Below are 27,999 nucleotides of genomic sequence, written 5' to 3'. Positions count from 1 at the left end.
AAGTACAAGTGAAGAAAAACATTTATTACAGACTTCCACTGTGGAAATATATACATACATTCTATCACAATATGTCAAAAGGGTTCTTTTTAGCAAGAAGGACCAGGAGGAATTCAGTGATTGGAAGAGCAGTCATTACTTAAACAGCATGGATTAAAAAAAATATTGCTAACCTAACTGTATAGTATTCTAACTTATACAAGCAGTCTAGTATTTCTTTCCAAGAAATTCTTTCTAAACAGTAAGGTATTCTTTTCCAAGCCATTTCCTGTCTGAGTGACTGAGCCTGCCGTATTGAATCACAGGCGTTGCCAAGCAACGTGACGTTTACTTGTGACGTCAAGCTGACGTCACGTCCGTAGCACTCATGACTTTTAATTAGAATTGCTATTGAAATTTGTTAAGAAACGGCTTTTGCTTCGCAAACGGTACATGGACGAAATAAATATGCCGTAAAATTTCATGTATGTTATCCCTCGGGATTTGATTACGGACCGGGATAACTCTTGACTAATATCTACGAGAAGGGTTTGGAGCTTAACAATTAGCCATTAAACTCACGTAACGTACCCTACCCTATCACGGTAAACATACTTTTCCTAAAGCGCAACTAAGCATACAGTCTTGCACGCACTTTACAAATTTTATCGATGACTATAAATGAACAGATGATTGTATCGTTGACTACTGTATATGGGGGAGGTGGGGTGTCTACCGCGCATCGCACATTGTAGTTTTTGTTATGCCCGTATTTAAATTTTAGGAATCGCCAATGTAAACATTTATTATTCCATCTAAAGAGTTCCATGTGAAAATGAATGCGCTGGTCTTGGTAGCTCTTCTTTTAGTCATCATCTTCTGATTCGGACCTAAAAAGAAACGTAGTTCAGAAAGTCACATTAAACATTGATTGTAAATTATATCAAAAGGTAAAGACCTAAATCATAGGGATCGGAGGACGTTAACTCCCCTTTCTGTAAGATAAAGCGATTAGGGGTATAGCTACTCCCCCTTGGATGGCATGCTAGTCTATCGTAGGTTACACCCGGCATATTGTAAAGTTTTCACCAACTATTCGCTGGTACCCCCTACTCTCCTGGATTTAGAACCAAAGACGTCTTAGTACGAGTGTTCTAAATGGCCGATCAAGATTGAAAAAGGAGTGTGGGTTGTGAGAGGAACTGTGACAGTAAATTGCCTTGCCCAATAATCCAAGGACACTTCAATAAAGTCCTGTCAGCAAGAAAACACAATGACCCCAACCACTCGCTTCGTAATCCGTCTAATGCTGAATTTCCACTGGCGCGTATTTTTTACGCGAGTAAAAAATGTAGAGACAATTTATGAACGTCTTGCGTAAACGTGTACGTAAGTCGTTCATACACTGTCTCTAAATTTTTTCACGCACACAAACGCAAGTAAAAAGTTAGGGCGCTAACCATTAGGCCACCGTGGCCACTTTACAATGCAGAAAAATCTGCAGAGAGAGAGAAATAGCTTATGCATCTCATCGAAGGTTTATACTTACGAGCTAACAAGTTTTCTGCTTTTCTTCTTCGGCGTGCCTTTACTCGTTGATGGTTGTTCTTCGTCGCCGGGGTTTTCTTCATCGTCATCCTCAATATTTTCATCAAGGCTATCATCATCTTCGTCACTCGACAGAATTCTTTTCTTGCCCGTCTGTGGTTTCTCTTCTGTCTCGCTCAGGCTACTGTCATCTTTGTCTTCTTCTTCTTCTTCTTCTTCTTCTTCTTCTTTCACGTTTTCCTCCTTGTCGCTTTTCTCTGCCTCAGATTTGTCACTGATATCTTCATCACTTCCACTAAAAACAAAACCAAATCAACCCTTACGGTTAATTTGTTATCAGGGGAAGCTCACTTAGTCCGTGAGAGATAAACATTCATGCAAACTACGACTACACCCGCTAGCAAACCATCTCCCCAGGTACAGCTTTCTTGGAATCTTTTTTTTTTTAAATTTACTAAAAACGAGGACAAGTGTATGCTTTCGACCTAATATTACTGGTAAAACTAGCCGTCTAGCTAAGTATTTTCCACGATAACTATGTCCTATTACTAGTTATAGAATTGTGCATATTAAACGTTACTGACGGCTTAGTCCACACTTTTTCAGCTGGTAAATTTATTGGCAATCGGCACTAAGCTACACTTCAGCATTGACCAAGTAAATCATGATATCTGAAGTTATGAACAGTAACCTTAGGCTCGACTGCCAGTCGCTGTGCAGGAACACCAAGACTCGAGAGAGCGGCAGAAATCTAGACTGCTTGCAGTCAGTTTTTCTCTCGAAATTTGGTTAGGGAGTGCGAGGTTCGGCGAGGATTTAAGAAGCGCGAGGAAGGATTGGGGCGAGACAAGAGTGCGCGCGCGATCAAGGAACTTGTCTCGCCCCAAGCCCCTTCTCAACCATCCGCCAGTTCAAGCAGTTTGCTCGCGTTCCTGATATAACCGCGCGCTCCTCGGACCCTAACAGAAAAGACAGACTACCAGTAGTCTAGTGGAAATGGAGCTTTCGGCAAACTAAGTTCCTTTGTAAACTTGTAAAGGAATTGTTGTAAATACTGCGGAGCAAGAGAAGCTGTGGTATGTACTCACACATCAGCAATCTTGAGCTTCTCTGTGTCAGAATCTGATGAATCTTCAGACGAGGACACAAACGCCTTGGACTTGATCTTCCGTCTTTGCTTGGCTCCCAATCTTTCGTCCCCAGTTTTCTTCTCTTTCGGTTCACTTTTCGGCTTACGGCTTCTGTAGAAAGAACAGTCAGAAATTGCTGCTAATGCACATTAAAGAGCCTAAGAAACAGTATTCAATTCAAAGGTTTTCTTGGAGTTTTTTAATCTTCTTGCGGACCAGTGCTTAGGTCAAGCAATTTTAAGTAATTCAGTCACGCTAGGTCACGCAAATTTGGGCTATTCTGGGACATACAAACTGGTCTTAAAGTTGAGTGAACCTCTTCATTGTGGTCTGAATCGATAGAAACGCCCACACGAAGTGCTTGGATGCTACAGACAGAAGAGTGCGAGTTTTGAATTCAAACGACTGAATAAAATTGAAACGGATTGTAAACGCAGTACATCACAAACCTCTTTTTCTTCGGTGCGTTTTCGTCTCCTTCATCTCTGATTCGTTTTCTTCGCCTGCAATAGCGCAAAAGCGCAACATATTTTATGAGACTACACGTACATGAACTCTCAGTTGATTTGATATTCATTTAAACAAAAGTCTGAAACATCCTTAAGCCAATTCAGTCGGTCGGTCGGTCGGTCAGTCGGTCGGTCATTCGGCGGACGTTTTCGTTTAAGTTTTGATTGGTTTTGTTTTAACGATAACCTGGCTGGCTACAGTATGTAACACATACACAAACTACAATCCTCTATTTACTCCGCGAAGGGTTAACGCTCGAAACATCATCTTTCAAATTCGCTATCAATGGTGGTTAATTTACCGTTAGCAACTTCAAGTTGAATCATCAACTAAGTGTTTTACATGCCCGCCGACACAGCACGCCAATATCTTTAGAAACTAATAAATTTGTTTGGTTACGTGACTGACTACTTGAAGCAAAGCTTTACGACAGCTACTAGAAATCCACACTGACTACTCTATGCAGTACCCACCGTTTTTTCTCCTTCTTGACTTTCGGTTTCTTTATTTCGTTTCCTTCTTCATCGACACCTACTTCGCCTTCATCTTCACTTTCTTCGTCGTTACTCGCCACAAAATCGTCCCCTGTCTTTTTCTGGACAAACACGAAACACAACAAGAAGGCAGATTCTAAGAGAATGTGACAAGATTGCTAGGAAATTAGATTTTTGGCAGGCAGGGACAGCAAAGAAAAATCATAAGACAAATTAACAGAAGCCAAAAATTCACAACATTTCTACGACCAAATTCGCGCCACAAAAGGTATCCAAGGCAACCAAACTTTTATTGGCACAGATTTACTTGTTTCAATTTAGCACACTTTACATTTTTTATGTTGTTGTTTTAGCATTGCTTGGCCAATGAAAACCAAGTTACATGTACTCTGGGAAACGAAGACATCAATGTAGCCACACGTCGATAGGTTGCGGGTAAGGGTTGTTGATTTTTATCGGTTAAGTTTGGAAAGCCAAGATAAAGATCTCAAAAAGTTGCACGTGCGGTTGTTGGCTCTTTGATTGGCTGAGAAGTCTGAAAAACCAACAAAAAGATGAGATGTCAAAAAGTTGCACGTGCGGAGGGTTGGTTATTTGATTGGCTGAGAACTTTGGAAAACCAAAAAAAAATGTCAAAAAGTTGCACGTGCGGTTGCTGGTTCTTTGATTGGCTGAGAAGCCTAGAAACCCAGCAAAAAATGTCAAAAAGTTGCACGTGCGGTAGGTTGCTTTTTCATTGGTTGAAAATGTCTGAAAGTTAGGTGAGCGGCATTAAATAGACGTTTGATTGACTGAAAAGTCTGGAAAACCAGCAAAAAAGTTATGAGTGGGACGGCTGTACACAGGCTAGGCGTTTTTGCAATGGCCAATAAAGAAACGTCAGAGAAAACAATTAAGACGTTACCTTTCTTCCCTTTGAAGCCTTTTCCTTAGGAGCTTGTTCATCAGGTGCAAACACCAGCAGGTTTTTGGTGGCTTCCTTGAACTGTTGACGTTTCTCAAGGAGTTCTTTCTCCTGTTGTTCACGTTGTTCTCTTCTCATTCTCTGTAGGAATTTGCAAGAACACTTTAAAACATGCAAAAAACGATGGCAATATAAATTTTTGCCTGCCAAACACTTCTACTTTGGAAGTTCGATGTTCTGGCCAGGGTGCTGCGTTGTGTTCTTGGGCAGGACACTTTTCTCTCACACTCACAGTGCCTCTCTCCACCCAGGTGTATAAATGGGTACCGGCGAATTTACTGCTGGGGGTAACTCTGCAATGGACTAGCATCCCATCAAGGGGGCAGTAGAAATATTCCTAGCCGCTTCATGCTACGGAAACCGGGATAAACTCCAGCCTGATGGGCCACTGGGCTCGAATGCAGACTTAACCTTTAACATGCTAAACAATGTATCGAATGCACTCGGAAAGTTCATTTAGTTTTTATCACACATTCGTTACAATATTTTAACAAGACGCCGTTGAACATTTGCATTTTTATCTTGCTGAAGAAGACAACAGTAGTGGCCGAAACGTCCAAAAACAATATTTTTAGCCAGTGTCAACTTATTAATTCGAATTTTTTAACATGCCTGGCTACAACCCGAACATTTTTAATGTATCGAAATGTGAGGTGAAATAACACTTCCATTGATTTTACCTCCTCTTCCTCTTTTTTCTTCCTAAGCGCTTCTTTTTCCGCTTCCTGTTTTCGCCGCACTTCCTGCTCTTCTTCGTCAACTTTCCGAGCACGTGCCACATGGTACTGAGCCTGGCTGAGCAAATCACTGGTGTGCCTGTGCATGCACGGAATACGCTTGTTAGTTCGTAATACATGTACACTGGTGTGCCTGTGAGATGTCTGTTTTCATACGAACGGGGAAACAAAAGTCCTAATTCAGAAAAAATAAGTCATCGTGAATTACCTGGCCTCAGTTGCTGCCCAGCTCAAGTCAAACTTCAGACGATCTCCATTTTGACTTAACCACGTGAAATTTCTGAAATAAAATAGTTTCATGAATTACAGCGAAATGCACCGTCCTTCTGTAAACTCTTAGATATTAAATCTACTATTCCGACAAGGATAAGGATATGGCAAGATATTAATGTAAAGAAGAAAACCGCAAATCACACATTCAAAATATTTTTTCTTTAATAACCACGCACTGATGAATAATCTCACTTCAATTCGAAATGAGCACTTTCACCTCAGTGTGAAAATTATCAAGGTTGTCGCACTTTAGCTAAATATGAGAGGGAAGCCTCGAGCCAAGTGGCCCATACTGTCGGAGCTTATCCCTGTTTCGATAGCAATTAAAAGCGGCTAGGAGTATTTCTACTCCCTCCTGGATGGGATTATAGTCCATCGCAGGGTACCCCCAGCATTATTTCGCCGGTACCCATTTATACACCTGCGTGAAGAAGGGCACTATGAGAGTAAAATGTCTTGCCCGAGAACACAAAACAGCGATCCCGGCCAGGGCTCGAACCCGGACCGTTCGATCTGGAGTCCACCGCGCCTCTCTTAGCTAAATATAGAAGATGGCTTATCAGAGGCCTTTCATCCCACAATAGGATCCGTGCCAACTTGAATCGCCAACTTAAGTAATACTAATTTCCTGTAAGCCGCTGAATTTCCTATTGCGTTAAAAAACGTTAAAGATAACATGAACTTTAAGGTAGTTCTCATTTACCTTTGCGCCTGCTCCAGTTCTCTAACTGCACCAAGTACAACCTTAAGAGGACTCTTCTCAGCTTTCAAAATGGCTGTCGCTAAGCGCTGCTGCACCAGTGAAATGTTGAACAACAGAATGGTGTCGTTAGGAGAAACATGACGAGCCTGTTAATGAATAAACAAAATTAGTGTACGCTTAAGTAACAAAAAAATTCTTTTGGCAGTTCCACGTGAAATAATGCTCAATAGCTTTTTTTGACAGGTCACACACAAGGGTTTCATCCATAGACTAAAAAGTTAGATCCATCTTGTACAGCATAACAAACAGTACCACATGAAAGAACTGCTCAATAGCTTTCATTTGAATGGTCACACATGGAACAGCGTAATTAAAAGTGCCGTTTGAAAGTACTGCTCAATAGCTTTCATCCGAATGGTCAAATAGTTGGATTTCAATCACAAACTTAAACGTTTATAGAACCACTTTGTACAGAGTTATAAACGGTACCACATGGAAGTACTGTTTAATAGCTTTCATTTGAATGGCCATACACACACTAGGGTTTCATCAACAAAGTTGAAACCGCCTTGTACAACATAATTAAATAGTACCACACGCATCTTTTTTTCTCCGGTTAGCCCAACCGTCCACACTGAACTGGCGTTTTCGGTCACCGAAAACGGAGCTTTTCAAAAACGCTCACCAAAGAAGCGTATCGTTTTCAAATTTACCCGGGTTAATGTGGACGGAAAACATTAATTTTTACGTGGAGTTTTTTTAATTTCTCCGTTTACAAATTTACCCGGGTCAGTGTGGACAGGGCCTTACTCAAAAAGAAATTACAAATGTAATCAGAAGGAACGAAGAACACACCTTGAGCAATACTTGTTTACATTCCTTCATTTTTCCAGCTTTGAAGTATGCACGAGCCAGGTACAGCAACACCTCAACATTATGATGTTTGAAGAACTTCCGTAGACAATTCTCGTACTGCAAGCAAATACACATCATGTTACTTCTTCACATACTTTACCATCTGACTAGCAGTAACGCATCGTATCCCTGTTCTCTTCCTTAAAGGGAGGGACTATGTCACGGGGATTTCGCAGTTTTTTTTTGTCTGAACTGTTCTGAAAAAAGTGGTAGGCAACTTTACTCATGAAAAATATTATCTTTGTCATTAAACGGAAGAAATAATAGAAATTAAACTTCGGCTATAAATATCAATTTTTTGGAAGGCGCGCGGAAACAACTTGAAAACGTTGGCCAACGTTTTCAAATTTCAATCCATTTTCATCCGAGCCATCCGCAGCCAAACGCGCTTTTAAACAGTTTTATTGCTCTAAAATAGTGCTCAATTGTAAATAAAGAAATGGACCATTATTTTTAAGTTTTCTACGACACAAATATAAATTTGGGCTGTTCAAACATCTGTTAAAATCCCTGGCATAGTCCCTTTAAAGCACCGGTCAAATCAATAAGAACACATTCTTACCATCTGAATAGCAGCCACGTATTGCTTCTGCTCAACATAAATATGTGCCAGATTGAGCCACACGTCTGGGATGTCAGCGGTTGCTTCTCTAACCTGCAATACGTAATGAAATAAAAGTGTGAAGTTTTTAGCGCGTGTGTGCAATGTCATTTCGTCAGATAAAATGAACTGAGTATTTGTATCGTAGAATTAATATGATACACATTACCTGAGAAAACACATCGCGTGCTTCCCTCAGAAAGTTCTTATGTGCGAGAATACAACCTGGAAATGAATAAAACATTTTCTTTATGAGGCTATCGGAGTGGTCATAAGCGGGATCGGGTAGCAGCTCTTGCAAGGCCACACATGAATAGCTAGCTACCCTTCGAGAGAACAATAGAACAAACAACAGGAACAATGCCTCTAGCCCAAAAAACAATAGCAACTGCTACACTAGAGGACTGGTCAGTAAAATTAAGCTTACGAGATCTGCTACACTACTGACAAAAAGCGGGTTTCTACTGAACTCAAACTTTCATTATTATATAAACTGGGGTGGTTTATTGGAATTTTGACCACCAAGAAAAACAGTATCTCGACGCGTGTAAAATCACGATAATTTTTTACGTGTGTTTGATATTACCATTCACATGCTGACAAGTTTGCCATGTTTCAATGGTGAATGAGCCAAAGTTTATCGATATAATTATGTTGCAACATCTTCGGATCTTCATTGGAAATCTTCTATAATCTTCGGAAATTTTCGGAAAATGTTCGGAAACATTCGTATGACCTTCGGACAGCATTTTGAAAATCTTCAGAAATCTTCGGGAAATGGTCGGAAACCTCGTTTTTAGTAGGTTAATAAAATAGACAGATAACTCACCAATGCCATTAGCTGCATAAAGATTTCTCGGATCGTATCTTAACACTTGTTTATACAAAGCTAAAGCTCTGTCCTGATGTCTCTTTTCCTTAGCCTTATCCCGTGTTGGAGTGTGTAAGGTCTGAAGCCATACATTCCCCAGTGCTAGTAAGGAGTATGCATCGTTAGCTGTCGATGGCTGCTTTAAGATACGCTCAAACTTCTTTTGACCAGGGCCCCACTCCTGCTTGGCCAGATGAAGGTTACCGATGAGGGACCAGGCATCTGGGTGGTCCTGTTTTAATGAAAAACAAACAATTTAGAGATTTTCCAAAGGGGATATAAAATCTTCAGGAAAAAGCCATTTCACTCTTTATCAGATATGAGCTGTAAACTTGATGGGAGAATTGAAACGTCCAAATAAAGAAGAAAATTTGATTAACCGTTATTTTGTAATGTATTGGCAGGCAAGTGATAAAACACTTTTCAGTTGAAGTAGTTAGTTAGAGCGGTTTTCAATTGAATTTCTTAAAACCGAAACCAAAGTAATCATTCTAGCCAATAACAAAGGACACTGACAATCCAGAAAACCAATCAAATCTCGAAGCAAATACGTGTAGCCGGCACAAAACGCGGGGAAAGGTGCGCGATTGGTTTTGGTTTTTGATTGGTAGAGAAAGTTGCGTGCGATTTTCAAACCAATCACTAAGCGTAGTAATGCAAAACCAAAACAAACGCAAATTACTTTCGACACTCAAGTGAAAATCGCTCTAAATTGAAGCAGACGTTCGTCGCGCGTAATGGCCTATTGTCTTTTCTTATTTTAGCCTCAAAATATACAAAACCAGACTCTATGCATCTACACAGTTGATACATCGCCATATACAGAACTTGCATCTGTGTTTTATCACACTTACAAACTCTCGCCTCTGATTTAAGTTTGCTACTTTGCCTTACACAGCCACTTATTCTATAAATACGAATATTATTTACAAGTAAGGTGTCAGTAGTTTGCGTTCACCTGATTAATTTGCAGTGCCTCTTTGAACCAATCAGAAGCTTCGTAGATTTGTCCTCTGTCACGTGCCATGCAACCCAACCTAAGATAGCCTGACAACAGGGAAAGTGAAAAATTGAATTGTTCAGCCTAACACTTTTATTCTTAAAACTAGTATTGGTGTAAGCAACGCTTTTTTATTGCTTCTTTTCTTAGCTGCTCTCCATTCCCCGTGAATGCCCACGTGCTTACGCTTGTGTATCGGATATGTAGAGTTTAAGGCGAAAATGTGCAAGACGCTTGTAAGAAAACGCCATGAAAAAAATAGCAGTGATCAACCAAATTATAAGCTAACAAAAAAGATGGAAAACAATTATTAAAGTCTTTATGCATATGCGGATTGTAATCCTTAACTTTTAAGCCTGGTTTTCACTAGCGACTTAACCACAAGCGCAAGGATAACAGCTCTTACTTCTCCGTGAAAACGGCTTCGACTCAAGCAAAAGCATAAGCGCATTGCATCTTAATCCTTGTGCTTGTGCTTGCAGCAAGCACAAGCACAAGGATTAAAATTTGTCCTTTTTGCGTGATCGCGCTTGTGCGTGCGCTTGTGCTTGCGTCGCTAGTGAAAACCAGGCTTTAAGTATCTGTCTTATCTTTTGCCGTGAAAGAAATTTAAGACGTTAACAAGCGGTCGTTTTAGCGGGAACTGCTCGAGCAGTACGTTTGACCACTGTGTAGCCATTGGGTTTATATCTACAAAAAAAAGGCCAATCTCGTAATCTGCTTTAGAATTGCCATACTTACAGTCCACGTAGTTCGGATGTTCTCTGAGGATGTTCTTATACAGTGCCTCTGCTTTGTCAAACTCACACAAAGCCTCATGCAGGCGGGACAAGTTGTATGTTGTAGTTACAGAGATTGCATTGTAGTAACTCTCATCAGCTTGGCTCTCTTGTTTGCACCGCGAAAGAGATGACTCATAGAATCTCTGCAAATGACAAAAGTGTTGCCTCACCAAACGGCTTAAAACCTGTAGCATTAACAGCTAGCTACACGTTTAGACAGGGACGCACAGTGACCTTATGGTTTGTGCGCTGGACTCTGGATCGAGAGCGGCCCTGGTTCAAGCCCTGGCCGGGGCACTGCACTGTGTTTTTAGGCAAGACACTACTCTCTCAGTGCTTCTTTCCATCTAGGTGTATAGATGGGTATCAGTGAATTAATGAGCACTGGGAAGTAACCCTTTAATGGACTAGCATCCCCTTCAGGGGGAAGTAGAAATAATCCTAGTAGCTCCAGCCTCATGGGCCACTAGGCTCAAACGCAGACATCTACCTACGGGGTGAAGCCCAGGGGGGTACTCCGGGATCCAAGTGACGGGGATGTGCAAAGGATTTTTTGGGGGTCGAAATTTTCGATTGCGGGATTTTTTTGGGTAGGAGAATTTGGCAGGTATTTTTTTGGGTGACTTGATTTAAATAGGGGATTTTTTAGGGTATTAAAATCAAACTAAAGTGCCTTGGCGCGGCCTTGGCAATTTAGGGGTAATTTGACTAGGGATTTTTTTGGGCTTTTTTTTGGTCCAGGGATTTTTTTGGGTAATGTCGGGAGACTAAGGGATTTTTTTGGGTCCTGAGTTTTGCCTCCATTCGATCATCCCCGTCACTTTGATACCGGAGTACCCCCCCCCCCCCTGGGGGGTGAAGACATAACAGAAAAATAGGTCCGCAATGCGTACGTGTGCCTAGGGCTGAAAGCCACTTGTGATTGTAGAAATTGGAAGTCTCCCTCGTACCTCTAATTTGCTTTAAAATATGCGCGGATATTTGTTCGTGTACAGGATTGCTTGGTTAAGAAGCATAACAAATGATTGGTTAATGATTGCCCTTGGTTGTTACCTAAACAATCCTACAAAATTGCTCAGTCAGCTTAAAGTATCTGGAGTGTGGAACTGAGTGTAATGATTATATGTAATTTGTAATAACAAATATTTCAATAAAGTAGACTGTTTCCCAACGTTGTGCCATATCTTTATTAGGCAATAAGAATGATAAACCTAGTATAATGGTAACGAATGATTATTTATGAAATAAATGATCATATAACAGCAATGGTATATGTAAATGTAGTCGAGAACAGAACAGAATGACAGGAACAGCATGAAATAAGTACATGCTGCTGAAATAATGTACGTCTTTGATGGCAAAAACTGAGAATTAGGCAATAAAAATAATAAAATACGAGTATGATACTGAGAAATTATGATCATAACAGGAATGTTTCTTAAAGAACACAACAAAAATAACAGTAACCAAACAAAGTAAATTAATGCTGCCGAAACAACAGTGAATCAAGGCACATAAAAACTATGGTACATGTAACAATAACAGGCAGTCGAAGACTGCGTGAGGATGCTGGTAGTGGTATAAAGATATTTTAAAGCAGTGACAGAAACGATCAGAAGACCGTGGTACAAAAAACTCAAAACTTTTAGCGCACCCACCCTCAGTTAACAAAATTTCTTCACCTACAAATATCTCAAAATGAATTGCTGTATTTTATCGAATTTGAATCAGTTCTCCCGAAACTTCGCGATTTTATTAAATTCAACATGGCGAATGCAATCTATTTATGTACCCTATTAAAAATGACATTCTGACCGCGAATAGTGTTAATTTCTGACTTTTGTGGCCTTGATGGAGAAAGTCAGTAACTCATCAGGTAATTCGAGATGAAATTATTTACGAAACACAGCAGTGTGTTTGAGCAGCGTGAAGCAGCGTAAAATTGGCTTAAAATCGTCCCTTGAACTCGACTCACGATACTTTCAATTGCTTCCATTTAACCTTCAATAAAAAAAAACTCAATTTCCTTTTTGAAGTACTGTAATAATTCTCAATTCAAAACAAAAAGCGGCTTACCTGAAAGTAAATAACACAAGACGTACGGCTCGCCGTAAAGATGCTTATCGGCTATAACTTTTGTCTTAAATCTTATTAATAAGTTTATATATGTTGCCTAAAATTTCGAACTTTTAAGTTTAAGAGATATAGAAAAATCAAAGAAACTTGAAAGAAATTCTGTTTCAGATTTATTTTCATTCATATCAAGATAAGGAATGTATTTAAAACCGACAAAATAGCGAAAACTTGAAAGACGTGAGATTCCGCTACACAAGCAAATGTTTTGAATTTTGGCTGCTCGCGGCGGCTTTTAATAACCGATTCTTCCAAAAATTCCATCAAAATTCGAAGCAACACTGTACATTACCATTTTGCTTTGTAAAGTGTTCAGAATCCGCACAAAGTCCACGATTACGGCGGTGTCACACTTGATATTGGTTAAGAAGCTCTGAATAGCATCGTTGAAAGCAGTGTACGTAACCATCTTATCCCCAATCTTCATGAGTAGTTGAGAGGAATTTCGCGGTGATCTTCCACGAACCTTCGTCTTTCTTTTTCCCGAACTGAAATTATCTTCAACGAAAATACAGCACCTTTCGAAGAATACAGCAATACACCTCTACAAGTTTTACCAGATCGAACGAGAACGGGTCGACGTATCGCTGACGCAATGACGAAATGCTCTGTTCTGATTGGATCGATTGACAATTCTATTGTTAACAAGAATATCTTCCATCACAAAGTGGTTCGATCACATATTGCCTAGGGGCTAGGCGGCCTAGGCCCTAGGCACAAAAACGGAGTCCGTTTCCTTTCAGCTTCTCGTGACAAATTTGTATTGAATAAGAAACTAAAGGATAAACCTGACCAAAAAAATGTTTAATATCCTTCTAAAAAAACAAACAACATCAAAACATGATGGTGGTTTACGAAAATGTACATGTAGACAATTATATAACTGGATATCTCAAGTCAATTATCAGGAAGTACCAGGAACGTACATGTAGTGTACGCCTTAGCTCACCTTTGCTTCGTTCAAATTTCCCAATCTAAAATGTAGTGCTCCAACATTGTTCAGAATCTCAGGTGGTACATCAGCCTTCACTTTCTCCTTCAGAAGGCGGGAAGCTGTTCCATATGCTTGCAAGGCAGCCTGACGATAAATGATGATAAACAGTTTTAGCGATGTGCGCATTTACATGTATTTGTAATTACTAGAAAATTGCATGTAGATTAGAGCAGTTTTTCATTAGGGTCAAATGTAGTTCGCATTTGCTTTGGTTTTGCATTGCTGTGCTTATTGATTGGTTTACGAATCTTGCAGCACCTTCCCTGCGCTTCGTGCCAGTCACATGTATTTGCCTTGAGTTTCGACGGTAAATGGATTGTCTTTGTCTTTTGTACAGTGACCTCTCTCTTAACGGATACCTCTATAAGTCAGACACCTTTTTAAGACGGACACCTGGTGTTGGTCTCTTCCCTGCCGTTTTTCAGTCATTTTACTGTATCTAAACTCCCTATAAGATGGACACCTCTCTAAGAAGGACAGTTGGAGCCGGTCCTAACAGTGTCTATTTTAGAGAGAGTTGACTGTAATCAGCCAGAGTGATTTCCTTGGCTTTGGTTTTATGATACTTAACTGAAAACTGCTCTAACCTCCACGACCTAAGTTACTATACAAAAGCTCACATACTGTCCCCCAAATCATTCATCTCTCATCTTATCTCCTCTCCTTCACGGCAGACAAAGATCACCTTTCTGTGAGTGTCTACATCTAATGTTTAAACTGACCTGCACATCAGTTTGTTCTAAGATTCCTGCCAACTCGATCCAGGCTTCTACATCATCTGGGTACTGCTCTGTTACCTTCTTAAGATGATTCTGCAAGTGTAGTACATTACATGTAAATTCAAGAGGATACATAGTCATTTAGAGTTGAAGCACAGCACTCTGATGTGCAAGGCATAATGGCCTAATGGTTAGTATACGTACTCTGAGTTTAGCAGTTCAGGTTCTTGGGAAGACACCACTTTTACAGTGCCCCCCTTTGTTCAGGTGTATAAATTGGTATTTGGGAACAAGTGTTGGGGTTAACCCTACAATGGACTAGCATCCCATGCAAGGGGAGTAGAAATGCTCCGAGTCACTTCATATTGTTAGTCAAATAAACATGCAGTAAAATAATTAATATTCTGTTTATGTATCAGTCTTTCTTGTAAAGACCCAACTGCCAGCTGTAGAGTGAGATATGAATTATACCCAGTTGTTGAATGCTCATAAATTTCACCAAACAGTTCACCTTGGCTGTCTCCCTCTTGTCCAGATCTGTTGATGTGCTGTACAGGGAGCCCAAGATTTTAAGTGTCTCGTAATTTCCAGGTGTGGCCTTAAGAACTTTTTCAAAACATTGGGCAGCCTGTCAATCAAATGTACAGGATATTAACAAGAGTTATGATAAAGAAGTTTTCTGTTTAACAACTGATTTATTAGTGGGAGGCATGGCAGCTCTGTGGCAGTGTGTTGCACTCATGAGGTCCAGACAAAAGCCCTGGTCAGTGATCTTGTGTTGTATTTTTGAGGAAGACTCTTTACTCTCACAGAGTCTCTTTACCTCCATCCAGGTGTATAGAGGCTACAAGAAAAGTGCTAGGACAAGGTGACTAAAAGTGGGAGGTGTGGTGGCCTAATGGTTAGCGCGCTCGCCTCCGAGTTGAACGGCCCGGGTTCGAGGCCTGGCCGGCACGCTGCGTTGTGTTCTTGGGCAAGACACTTTACTCTCACAGTGCCTCTCTCCACCCAGGTGTATAAATGGGTACCGGCGAATTTACTGCTGGGGGGTAACCCTGCGATGGACTAGCATCCCATCCAGGGGGGAGTAGTAATACTCTCTGTCGCTTAATGCTACGGAAACCGGGATAAGCTCCGGCCTGTATGGGCCACTAGGCGCGAAGCAGACTTTACCTTTACCTTTTTTTAAGGTGACTAAAAGTTAGCTGATCCTAGTGTAGGATAGTACCCCATCTCACTGCTAGGTAGCTTTCTTTTCCGTAGTTATTTGCATCATCATACAATGTTTCTCTGCTTAAAGCCTGAACTGCATTCTACTCCATTTGTTTTAACAGCTGCTACTTCTGAAAAGCATGTGCTTATTTACAAAAGGATGACAGTAACAATTTGCACAAAAGCACGAAAATTTTTACGTCTGTTTGGACCTCATAAAACATGCTGGGTATACAAAAGCAGATAGCTGGCAGTGGACCTGTGATTGTTTTAGAAACCCCAGGAGGGGAGTGCAGTTCAGGTTTTAAGGAGCTGTTAATGAAAAGAAGCATATTTTGTGCAACGAACCAAATGACATCTTTTAAAGAAACTAATAATCCTATGTCCTTTCTGCTTTATAGACTGGAGTTAAATGTAAGCACCTGCATTGATGACCCCTTAGGTCTTTTCAACCTTAAGTATTAGAACAGACTTAAACCACCATCCTCACATTAATTACATGACTGCTATAACAGGACAAGAACATAATCTATGGTGCACTGTACAAAACCATCAAATGGGGGATCCATAAAAAATGGTTAACTTACATTGTTTGTGTCACCTCTTGCTATGTACATTTGTCCAAGTCCAAAGTGAGGAAGAATAAAGTTTGGTGAAGCAAACTGTGTCGCTTGATAGTAATATTGGAAAGCCTGGTCGAAATCATTCTATAACATGGAAAACAGACGAGCAAATTAATATTATTATTAAAATTAATGCCAAACATCAGGTTCTGGTGGTCCAAAACTGGATTTAAGAATTACACACATAAACATGTATAACCAATTGCTAGGCAGATTGTTGAGAGGTACCATTGTACAGTGGCCTAATAATTAACACACAACACTCTGGATTGCTATCAGTGATGACATTAAGCTTCTGTCACTTAAAGTGCTACTACGATCAAATTTTCGATTTCCATATTTTTACATTTTCGTGTACAATAAGACTTTCTTACTCACCTTGCAAATTTTCAATCCATTACGAACATCAGAAGTCGTTTTGTTTTAACGTTTATTTCCGATATTTTATGGCCGCCATTAAACAACCTTGTTCCAAGGCTTGGTTGCAAATAGGGAGAAAATGACGTCAAAGGCTAAAATACCTCACGGGTTGAAATTATAATAACAATATGTATTGAAAATCACGCGAAAAGCAACAAAATTTTGGGCTTGTTTTTCGTGCAATTTTCTATGCTGATTGTTATTCTAATTTCAACCCGTGAGGTATTTTAGCCTTTGACGTCATTTTCTCCCTATTCGCAACCAAGCCTTGGAACAAGCTTGATTAATGGCGGCCGTAAATTCTCTGGAATAAATGTTATAATACAACGACTTCTGATGTTCGTAATGGATTAAAATTTGGCAAGGTGAGTAAGAAAGTCTAATTGTTCACGACAATGTAAAAATATGAAGATCAAAAATTTGATCATAGTAGCACTTTAAACAATTTGAGAAAAAGTATAAATTAAGCATTATTACAAGCCATTAACTGAACCTTTCATATTTTTAACTCTAGATTTAACTCTGCTAGTTAACCTGTCCGTATACTTCATTTTCCATCTTTTTTTTTCCATTAATTTTTCTTTAAGCCTACTTAGTTTTGTTTTTGTGTGTTTGTGTGTTGTGTAGTTTGCTATGTAAATGTTAAGTATACCTGACCTTTTTATAAATTATTGTAATAAAAACTAAGTATGGCTGCCCAATCTTGTTAGCCAATCGTGGTTATTCTGAGCAGCCATGCACTTTACTTTATTTTTTTATTATTGTATTGTTAATATTAATTGAATGTATATGGTGCAAATAAGTTGTTGTTGTTGTTGTTGTTGTTGTTGTTGTTGTTGTTGGATTGGGCAGTCTTGGTTCAAGCCTAGCCAGGGCATTGCGTTGTGTTCTGGGGCAAGACACTTTACTCTCATAGTGCTTCTCTTCACCCAGGTGTATAAATGCTGGGGGATAACCCTGGGATGGACTAGCATCCCATCCTGGGGGAATGAAAAATTACCGGCTTGTTTCTTCATGTTACAGAAACCAGGATAAGCTCCGGCCTGATGAGTCATTAGGCTTGAATGCAGACTTAAGAGGCCCTGCCAGGGTAAATTCCGACAAGCGACATGGCCCAAAAAGTAGCGACAGCATACTAATAAAATTGCGACAAACGACAACCCTTATGGAAAAAACTTAAATTCCGACAAGGACAGGCAATTTTCCTTCAATTTAATTACCGACAGTGACATGAAGAGCGATAAAACAGCGACATGGCACATATTTAAATTTAGACAACCGACACGGGAACCCCCCTGGCAGGGCCTCACTTAACCTTTACACAGTGTTCCAGATGAACAAACAGTACGAGAATTCTGATCCTGATCACAAGAAAGAATGTAAGTATGTGAGTATATATGTACCTGAACATGAAAGGCTCTGGCCATCTGATAGCAGCTTTCTGCCTGCATCGCTTCAACTTCCGTGCCGTGGAAGGCATGAAGGGCCAAGTGCTGAACCTTGTTGTACTCCTGCAAGAGAGATGTCAATGGCATCAGTCACAACACAAGAACACTGTACAGTCAACTCTCTCTAAAACGGACACCGTTGGGACCGGCTTTAACTGTCCGTCTTAGAGAGGTGTCCGTCTTATAGGGAGTTTAGTTACAGTAAAATAACTGAAAAAACGGCGGGGACGGGACCAACACCAGGTGTCCGTCTTAAAGAGGTGTCCGTCTTATAGAGGTGTCTGTTAAGAGAGAGTTGACTGTACACAGTTTGGAACAGGTCTTACCTTTTTGAAAAAGAAATGGTTTGCCAGATGATTAAGAACCATTGGGTTGGAGTTATCCAAGGCATATGCTCTTGATAGCAACTGGACACCTATCTTAATGGAGTCCACCTATCAACAAAAGTATACAATATTGTAAGGCTTAGCACAATATGCTGTCAGAGCTATATAATAAAAGTCCCTCTCTCTGAAAAGCTTCCCTAATTTCTATGGTAACCTTTATGAACATTTTAACAAAATTAATGCCCCTATCAACTATGGTAGGATCCTTCTCTCCATGCTGGCGCTAGAATTTTGTGTCCAATATCAGCCTTTGAGAGGTGTCCATCTTAAAGAGTTCATATGTAGTTACAGAAAAACAATTGGAAGTAAAATTAATGTGGCTGGGTCCAACCACCTTCAACTGCCCTAAACAGGGATCTACCTTAAGTCAATGTTTCATTCCTAGGAAAACCATATCCAATGTTATGCTTTTGGTACCAATAAGCTATCTTTATGATATAACATTACCATATTCATTTATTCTGACCTTTTTGGAATTCAGTTCCAGGATAGCAAGACCTGTCATGGCCCCTGTGCACAGTGGATCTAAGCTGAGGGCTCGCTCAAAAGCTAATCTGTGGTGAAACAAAATATTGATGATATGATGATGATGATAAACAATAAGAAAACAAGAGAAACAAAAGAAACAAGAACACTTCCTGATGGTGTATAAAAAAAACTGTCTAAATCTGAGACATCATTGTAAACCACCAAAAACTCACTACCTGGCTTTGTCCATTTTCCCAAGCTTCACAAAGCAGTGACCCATTCCTAACCTGACAGAGGCTGCGGAATAACAGAAAGTGGTTCACATTAACATAATTAAATGTAACAAGGTTAAGTGTAAGATAAATAGAGATTTTGGCATAGTGTTTGCATGAGCTTCATTTGTTAGGAGAATCGACATTTTGAAGATCACAAAAAGTAAGTGGTCACTTCCTGTATATTTTTGGATTATGATGTACTAACAAAAAAGGATATAAATTATCTGTTTCTAGAGCATTTCTGGTTCTCCCAAACTTTAACTTGTGTAAACCGTCCATAATGTATGGTGCATACAATCATGTATTTGAAAGTCTTGACTAGTTCATCATTGACATACCTGGACAATTAGAATTTGTTCTCAAAGCCTTCTTGTAGTAAGCCAGGGAGCCCTTATAATCCCTTTTGTTAAATGAGATACAGGCCTTTCCTACAACCAACAGAAAAGTCATCGTGTTTATGATGAATTTAGAAACCATCATCACAAAATCAACTATTATATTATTATTGTCTGAGCAACATCTTCCATGCAGTTATCAAACATTCAAATTTAGCAAGACAGTTGGGATACTTACCTAGCAAAGCTGGGATGTTGTTCCCTGACTGTTGAGAATGCAAAATAAAAAAAAATTACATAACCAAAATTTTAAACATAAATTAAATAAAGTTAACACGAGCCAAAAAAATGAAAATTAATAAAATAAATATTAATAAGGAAAATCAGATTGCTCACACCTCCAAAGGAAACAAAAGTTGGTTATACATAACAAAAAAATTGAATTCAAAAAATTATGGGTTCAAGAAATTGGGATTTTACAGTAAATATGGAGTCATAAAAGAAACAGACTGGTTTAAGAAGTCGGGTTTTTGAGATATTGGGGGAGGGGGGGAGAGAGGAATACATGTTCAACTTAGGGAAGGTAAAACAACTTTTGGTTCAGGTTATTGGGAGGTTAAAAAATGACTGTTTGAAAAATCAGGATTCTACCCACTTTTTTAAATTCACTTATTAATGAGTTAAGTGTTCACAAACTTTCCAATGAGAGGACAGACTATGAACGGTGTTAATTGCATTTATTAAACATTCATACCTGAGCCAATACAAAATTGAACTGTGCATCAGCTTGTTCCATTTTATCTCCTTCAAGGAGACAAAAGTATGCCCTGCCAAGCAAGTGATTCTGAAAAAAAAGTAATTAAATAAAAATAAACAAGTAATGAATGGGTGGCTGCAGTTGTTGTAGCCTTAAAAAGCCCATAACTCTGCAGGTTGAAGAAATAAGCTTACAAAAATAATATACCAAGATTGAATTTTAGTGTTTGATCATGAAAATATAAAGTACCCACCTGATCATACATGATAATCTTGTCTGCCGTGGAATACAGTGATGTTGACTAAAAGGAAACAACGCACATTCATTTCTTAGCCAAAAAGAACAAAGATGCAAATACATATTATTACAGTCAACTCACTCTCTGCTGGACTCCTTCGGGACCATCATAGTCCATTAATATGGTGCATAAATTTGGGTGAATTGTGCGATTTTTGTTAAAAGCACCAAATTTGGCACAGTGATAGTATTTGATGAGCTGATCAATTTCAGATATAGGCCCATCCGGAATTCTGTCAGGGGGGACATATTTTGGACCCAGGGGGTGGGGGTGGGTGGCATTTAAGCTTTATGGCAAAATTTACTGCATCCTTGGAGTAAAAAGCACCAAATTTAGCACAGTGATAGTATTTGATGAGCTGATCAATTTCAGATATAGGCCCATCCGCAATTCTGTCAGGGGGACATCTTTTGGACCCAGGGGGTGGGGGTGGGTGGCGTTTAAGCTTTATGGCAAAATGTACTGCATCCTTTGAGTAACAACCACCAAATTTAGCACAGTGATAGTATTTGATGAGCTGATCAATTTCAGATATAGGCCCATCCACAATTCTGTCAGGGGGGCACCTTTTGGATCCAGGGGGTGGGGGTACCGGGTGGCAACATTTGGGCTTTATGGCAAAATTTACTGCATCCTTTGAGTAACAACCACCAAATTTGGCACAGTGATAGTATTTGATGAGCTGATCAATTTCAGATATAGGTCCATCCACAATTCTGCCAGGGGGGGCCACCTTTTGGATCCAGGGGGTGGGGGTACTGGGTGGCAACATTTGGGCTTTATGGTAAAATTTACTGCATCCTTTGAGTAACAACCACCAAATTTGGCAAAGTGATAGTATTTGATGAGCTGATCAATTTCAGATATAGGCCCATCCGCAATTCTGTCAGGGGGGCACCTTTTGGATCCAGGGGGTGGGGGTACGGGGTGGCAACATTTGGGCTTTATGGCAAAATTTACTGCATCCTTTGAGTAAGAAGCACCAAATTTGGTACAGTGATAGCATTCGATGAGCTGATCGATTTCAGTTATAGGCCTGTATGAAATTCTGGCAGGGGGCACCTTTTTAACCCAGGGGTTGGGGCGGGCAACATGTAAGCTTTATGGTGAAATAACTAAACCATTTTGGTTAAAGCACTAAATTTGGCAGAATTATAGTTATTAACGGGCTGATTGATTTCATCTTTGGATCTATTTGGGTTTCTTTCAGGGTTGCCTTTTTTACCCAAGCGGATGGGGTGGTCTAGTTTTGAGCTTTGTGGTCAAAGCACTATTTTTGGCTCGTTTATAGCATTAAATGTGATCACCAATTTCAGTATCAATGGGCTCATCTGAAATAGTTTATGGGAAACTCAGAGGGCATACAGGGGTAGGTATGTTGTCAACTAACGGTAAATTGATTGTGCATTTAATTGTTGGTTACGAGCACCACATTGATAAGATTAGCCTTGCTCATGAGCCATTCCGGTTTTTTTCCAGCCAGGGTGAACTATTTGATCCCTGAAGAAGGATGAATATTTTTGAGCAAATTGGTGAAATGATTGGGTACGTTAGGCTAAAAGAATCAAATAGGAATCAAAGAGTTTGAAAATTTCAGCAATGTAAAAGGGGTATTTAACGTTTCTTCAACGGGTATTCAACGTTTCTTCAAAAAATGAAATGGAGGAATTAATGTAAAACACAAGCTAACACAACGACACCCATATTCACTGTTTCCGCCATCAGCTCTCACCATCTTGTTAGACTGCTTTCAAAAAATCTCACCCCACTTGCTTTGTAGTCTCACATCAGGTTCAACCCTTCGGGGAATTCTTACCCTGTTTCTGATCCCAGGTGCGGAGACGCTCTCCATCCAAACGAAAGAGAAACTCACATGGGCTATGCGAGGTTATCATATGTTATTAAAGGAAACCTTCGAGAGTTCTTCTTTCTGCACAGAACCGCAAGAGGCAAAACAAGTGCAGCGCGCTTAGCCAATTTCTTACATAAATGGATGTTAACATCCACATATGTACGAAACCTATCCTTGTGTTGTCATGAAAAGAAAGACACCAGTCTACTTCTGTATGCACCGGACTGTGATCATGACAACCAAAACTTTAACAAGTTCGTGATTAGAACAATGGACTCAAATATCTCTGATTTATATACTTCAGATCATAGGATTGCATTGCCTTCAGAGTAAGAAAACAGTTCTTTGCTATATAGTCCAGGCATTTTATCGCATAAAATAGGTCAACCTGTTACTAATTGCAACAGAAGGTTTTTTAACGGCTTTTGATCCAGGAACATGTCCTCTATAACATATCAAAAGTCTCTGAAAATCTGAGCAGGGGAAGGTGACTAAAAACGGGGTTTTTTAGAACCCTGTATCGTCCCTGTATAATGCAGCATGGAAACGAGGCTCCTGTACTATCTGCTGTGTTGCTTGAGTTTAATGCCACGTTCAGCATAGGCTAGCAGAGAAAGAAAGATTTTTGTGTGTTTTCCTGATAGTTAAGTCCAATTAGATTAGATCAGATAATTGCTTTAAGAAGATGATTAAATCTATAAAAATACACAAATCGACACAAAGCTTGTAGAAAGCGTCTGCGCTGTTGCTTATCTGTTTGAGGTATTTAGCATAGGAATTTGTTTTCCGCTAGCAAAGTTAAAACATAAAAAAAGAAGTTTTTAAGCTAAAATAAACATGAATGTTATGTGCTAAGGTTATGCAGTTCAAAAAAATCATTGTGGCCTGTGTAGTGAATCCCAAATTGAGTTTCAACTCAGTGCACAAAAACTGATATTCCATTTATCGCTTCGCGCTTCGTGCGTTACCTTTTTCTCATAACTTGGAAATCTCTAGATCGGAATGGAAACTTTTCTAAAATGAAAATTTATCTGAAAAATAAATTCATTTTGAGCACAAAACATTTTGCCTAAAATTCATTTTCACTGAAGACTTAATTTGGCAAGAATAGAACCAAACGTTACCAAAAACTCAAGAAAGCCAATTTAAGTCACATTTACGCAATCAACCTAGACGTTTCCACAAAGTTGTTATTAGAATTGAGATTTGTTTTGAGCAAAAAGCGTTGTTGATACATCTATCGTTGCCTTGTTGTCTTTTACACGTTCCCATCTGCCTGTAATTTCAGAAAACAAGATACTCAACTATGTATGACACAGAAAAGTGTGTTATTTGTAAAAAAAACTTTGACGGCGCAGGCGAGGTCGTAACGCTTAGAGAAAAGGGAAGCGCGAGAATTAATCGGGCTAGCACAGAGCGAAATGATTCTATCACTACGGTTCCTGTGCAGCAGGTTCATCAGAACTGCCGGCGAGAATATTGTTTGCCAAGTAACATCACTGAAGCGAGCCAAGAAAATTCTTACTTCTGAAACAACTAGTAATCGTCGCTCTCTAACTCGCCAAGTAGAACAATATTTCTCATTCAAAACTGACTGTTTCTTTTGTGGTACCAAAGTTGAGTTCGGGGAAAAGAGAAAAAGACTGGGGGAAGCGTTCAGGGTTACAACAATTGAAAAGAAAGGCACAATATTGAAAATTTGTTCAGAGAGAGGGGACGAGGGGTCTGACACGATAAGAGCTAGGCTTCTAAATGTGCATGATTTGCCTGCTGTTGACGCGGTTTACCACCAGACCTGCAGTGTAAACTTCCGCACAAAGAGGAAATTACCTAAAGTTTATGAAGTGGATGAGCAACTGGCTGTCAATTGTTTCCTGTGCGACGGACCTTCCGCCTGCGCCAGGCTCGCTTTTACGGGTGCATCTGCCGTAAGAATGGCATGCAGTGCTCTCCAGCCTGCGGCCAGTGCAAAGGGTCCACGTGCACTAACTTTACCGACACTCTGGAATACGAAAGTGAAGATTCGGAAGACTTGCTTGAATAGCATGACTGTGTAGATTACAATTCAAGAATGACTCTATCTCTAGCTTGAAGATAAGTGATAAACGTGTCTTGACCAATGTAAACTTTCGAATAACTTAGCATTTTAAAAATTGCTCTTTTATGGGTCTTTATTTTAAGATTAAGGCCAAGGAAACATTGTATTAAGAAAAAGTTCTTAATTTTAAAGAAAAGGCATGATTTATACCAATAAAACAGCCGTAAACAGCAACTTCCTGTTTATAGCCTCGTTTTCATGTTGCAGCAAAAAGCGAGTTAGACGTTGATCGTATTTGGAGGTGTTCCCAAGCTTGAATCTTTAGAGACGTTTAGTATGTTATTGTATAGGTCATTCCTAACTAGTTTACGTTGAGAAAGCTTCTGTTGCAATTAGTAGCAGGTCTGATTACAAAATGCCTGGACTAATATATTATTACACAAAACTCTTACAACTCTTGGGAAAGAAACGTCACGAGTCTTCCCTGAATTATCCAGCTGTAAACCTCAGCACCCAGAAGAAGCGCAAAGGCACTACCTGCGAAGCATAACGACATTTCCGCTAATATCGTCGTTATTACTCACACATGTGCTGATACAAACGGTCATATTTTTTGAAATACTAAAAACTTACATGGGATTTTGCATATTTTAGCCGATAAAGGACTACACTTTTCGGCTGTGTAGAGTGGAGTTATCGGCTAGGTCCCGAAATTCAAATCATTCGCTTCAAAATCAAGGTCATTTTTCAACCTTTATTCGATGCCGATCAGAAATGGTCATTATATCCTTGATTTCGCATTTCCAGAGAAATTGAAAACTTGCTACTTTCTTAGAAAACTAGAAATGTTTATAAACATATTAATATAAAAAAAATGTCAACTGTTCGATGCGAACGAAATATTGGAAAGGATGGCCCGAAAGGATGAAGTAAATTTGCCATAAAGCCCAAATGTCGCCCACCCCACCCCCTGAGTCCAAAAGATGTCCCCCATGACAGAATTGTGGATGGGCCTTTATCTGAAATTGATCAGCTCATCAAATACTATCACTGTGCCAAATTTGGTGCTTCTTACTCATAGGATACAGTACATTTTGCCATAAAGCTCAAATGCCACCCACCCCCACCCCCTGGGTCCAAAAGATGTCCCCCCTGACAGAATTGCGGATGGCCCTATATCCGAAATCGATCAGCTCATCAAATACTATCACTGTGCCAAATTTGGTGCGTCTTACTCAAAGGATACAGTACATTTTGCCATAAAGCTCAAATGCCACCCACCCCCACTCCCTGGGTTCAAAAGATGTCCCCCCTGACAGAATTGCGGATGGGCCTATATCTGAAATTGATCAGCTCGTCGAATACTGTGCCAAATTTGGTGCTTTTAACAAAAATCGCACAATCATTTCACCATATTGCCGGACTATTAGTGTCGGTAAAAAGAGAAAGTCTGTAGTAGCCAGAGTTATTTTCAGTAATATTATTCTTATTCACCAAGTCAAGACCTCAACTCCTGTCCATAATAATGGGGTGGCTGTAATAGCGAGGTGTACGCAAGACGAGAGCTGACTGTATTGAAACAAAACCAAACTTATGACTCCAGTTAAAAAAGCTACAAATGACCATGGCTTCATTTGTCCCTACTTTGTGTATTGATACAGTTTTTGCCAAATTTGTTATGTACCTTTGTAAACAGCTCCTTTTTAGTTTCCTTGTTTCTCTCTTTTCTTGCTTGCTGGACATAAAATGCAGCAAGTGTGTCCAGGCATACCATCTGTCCCTTCTCACTGTCACGATAGTTGCGATTGGCATCTGTAGACAAATAAGAAAAACACATTAAATTACATATTAAGCCTCTGTCTCAGTCTAGTCAGACAAGAAGGGCGACCTCATTCTGCGTTATAACTGTCTAATTGATTGATTGATTGATCCATTTATAGGATCCATTTACATGCATATACTGGTATGTAGTCAAGCAATTATTAATTTCATGACTATGACAATGCCATTTGATGCCAATGATGCTGATGACATTGACGACAATAAAACACTGTAACACAGTAATAAATAATTTATACAATGTATAATTATGTTTGAGTGATTTTCGATTTCAAGAGTGTCATAAAACCAAAACCAAAGTTATCACTTTGGCCAATCGCCAAAGACACAGACAAACTAAACCAGTGAACCAATCAAACTTGAAGCAAATTCATGTAGGCAGTGTGTGAAGCCACAGGAACAAGTGTGTTAGTTAGTCATGATTGGTTGTGGTTTAACATGTACTTCTGATTGGTTGAGAAAGTCACCCAAGTTTTTAAACCAATCGCTGAGCATAGTTATGCAAAACCGAAGCAAATGTGAATCACTTTCAACGCTCATTTAAAAATTGCTCTTTTTTATCTTCTATGACTTGCCTGTTCTTCCAGCCTCCAGGAGTTTGACAAAATCATCAGTTTTTCCCTGCTTGTAATACTGCAGCTGTTGAAAGTTAACTTACATTTCAATAAATTTAAAAAAGATAAACTGTCACTTTATCTTTAAAGTGATCCCAAGCCATAGCTCACACAAACATTTAAGTTTGTGTTTTCAACAGGCTTCCACTACACATGTAAGCTAATGTAAACACGTGCGTTATGTTGTCAATTCCTAATTTATGCAGCTAATCGATTCAATTTCAAAAGCGCAAGCATGAATTAATCGATTTGTCTTTACTTACTCAGAATATTTCTTAGATCGAAACTCTAAACGAGCTCTTACACTACACTTGGGGGTTTCTATAAGCAAGAGAGACTAACAGCACTCGATCGCCGCGTATTTGTGTCAGAATACAGAGGAACATTACCGTTGCTTTTACACCTAGATCTTCAGCTTAAACTCTTAGTATCAACAAAGAAATAGCTCCTATGGCAGGAATACAAGTAAAAGCTTTTCAATTATGGACACAGTTAGAAGAAACGGCAATGATTTGCACAGCTTACCGCGAGCGTGATCCAGATATGTAGTTGTGCATTTTCCTGTCGTAAAATGCTCAGTACTTCATCTCCCTCCGGTAACTGGTCAAACTGAAGTTCTATCACCTAAAATAAGAGATGAAGTTCTTAAATTCAAATGGAAAGTATTCATTTGTGAAGAAATCGCGTGGATTCTGTACCTCATCCTCGGTATCCCGAAGAGGAATCTCAATAGAAGTCGCCATCTTGGATGCGAGCGCCGAGGCTGTTGCGTCAAGTAACACAGCACCAAATGTCCAAAGGTTCGATCTCGTACCCAGATTTTCTCGCGCTTCGGGTGACGAATCTCCGAGGAGAAACAGTTTTCCAATCTCTCTCCTTCGCAGAGGCTCCTTTAGTGGGAGAAGGCGAAAACCACGGAGGGAGGAAGGCGAAAAACACGAAAAATGAAAAATAGTGGGAGCGCGTCCCCCGTGCGGTTTCGTTTCGATTCTCTCCAGGCTCCGCGCGCTTACTTTTCACCTCTCCCCGGCTCCATTTCCCAGCCCGTACGAAACACGAAAGAGGCCTCTGCGGAGAAGAG

General features: G+C 39.7%; 1 protein-coding gene across 1 annotated transcript; it reads right to left on the bottom strand.

Moving 5' to 3' along the window:
* Nucleotides 1–3: 3 nt before the first annotated feature.
* On the bottom strand, nucleotides 4–27,673 carry LOC144631710 (RNA polymerase-associated protein CTR9 homolog). Its single transcript, XM_078490228.1, has 31 exons — nucleotides 27,617–27,673; nucleotides 27,444–27,542; nucleotides 26,880–26,943; nucleotides 26,150–26,277; nucleotides 20,531–20,578; nucleotides 20,275–20,364; nucleotides 19,759–19,786; nucleotides 19,524–19,613; nucleotides 19,147–19,207; nucleotides 18,909–18,996; nucleotides 18,383–18,490; nucleotides 18,012–18,119; nucleotides 16,153–16,272; nucleotides 14,865–14,981; nucleotides 14,357–14,446; nucleotides 13,590–13,718; nucleotides 10,467–10,650; nucleotides 9,684–9,772; nucleotides 8,684–8,957; nucleotides 8,024–8,079; nucleotides 7,816–7,908; nucleotides 7,194–7,310; nucleotides 6,339–6,484; nucleotides 5,571–5,642; nucleotides 5,306–5,441; nucleotides 4,566–4,706; nucleotides 3,641–3,762; nucleotides 3,107–3,160; nucleotides 2,616–2,768; nucleotides 1,529–1,822; nucleotides 4–869 (listed from the first exon to the last, which is right to left on the bottom strand). The coding sequence occupies exons 1-31, from the start codon at nucleotides 27,659–27,661 to the stop codon at nucleotides 845–847; spliced, it is 3,369 nt and encodes a 1,122-aa protein (XP_078346354.1). The 5' UTR covers nucleotides 27,662–27,673; the 3' UTR covers nucleotides 4–844.
* Nucleotides 27,674–27,999: the final 326 nt, after the last annotated feature.

The sequence above is a fragment of the Oculina patagonica genome, chromosome 12 (genome assembly GCF_052425735.1).
Source record: "Oculina patagonica isolate OP01 chromosome 12, crgOcupat, whole genome shotgun sequence".
In the NCBI taxonomy this organism is placed as follows: Eukaryota; Metazoa; Cnidaria; class Anthozoa; order Scleractinia; family Oculinidae; genus Oculina; species Oculina patagonica.
Note: the sequence above shows the minus strand (reverse complement) of the source record. Positions and strands in the feature narration are given on the sequence as shown.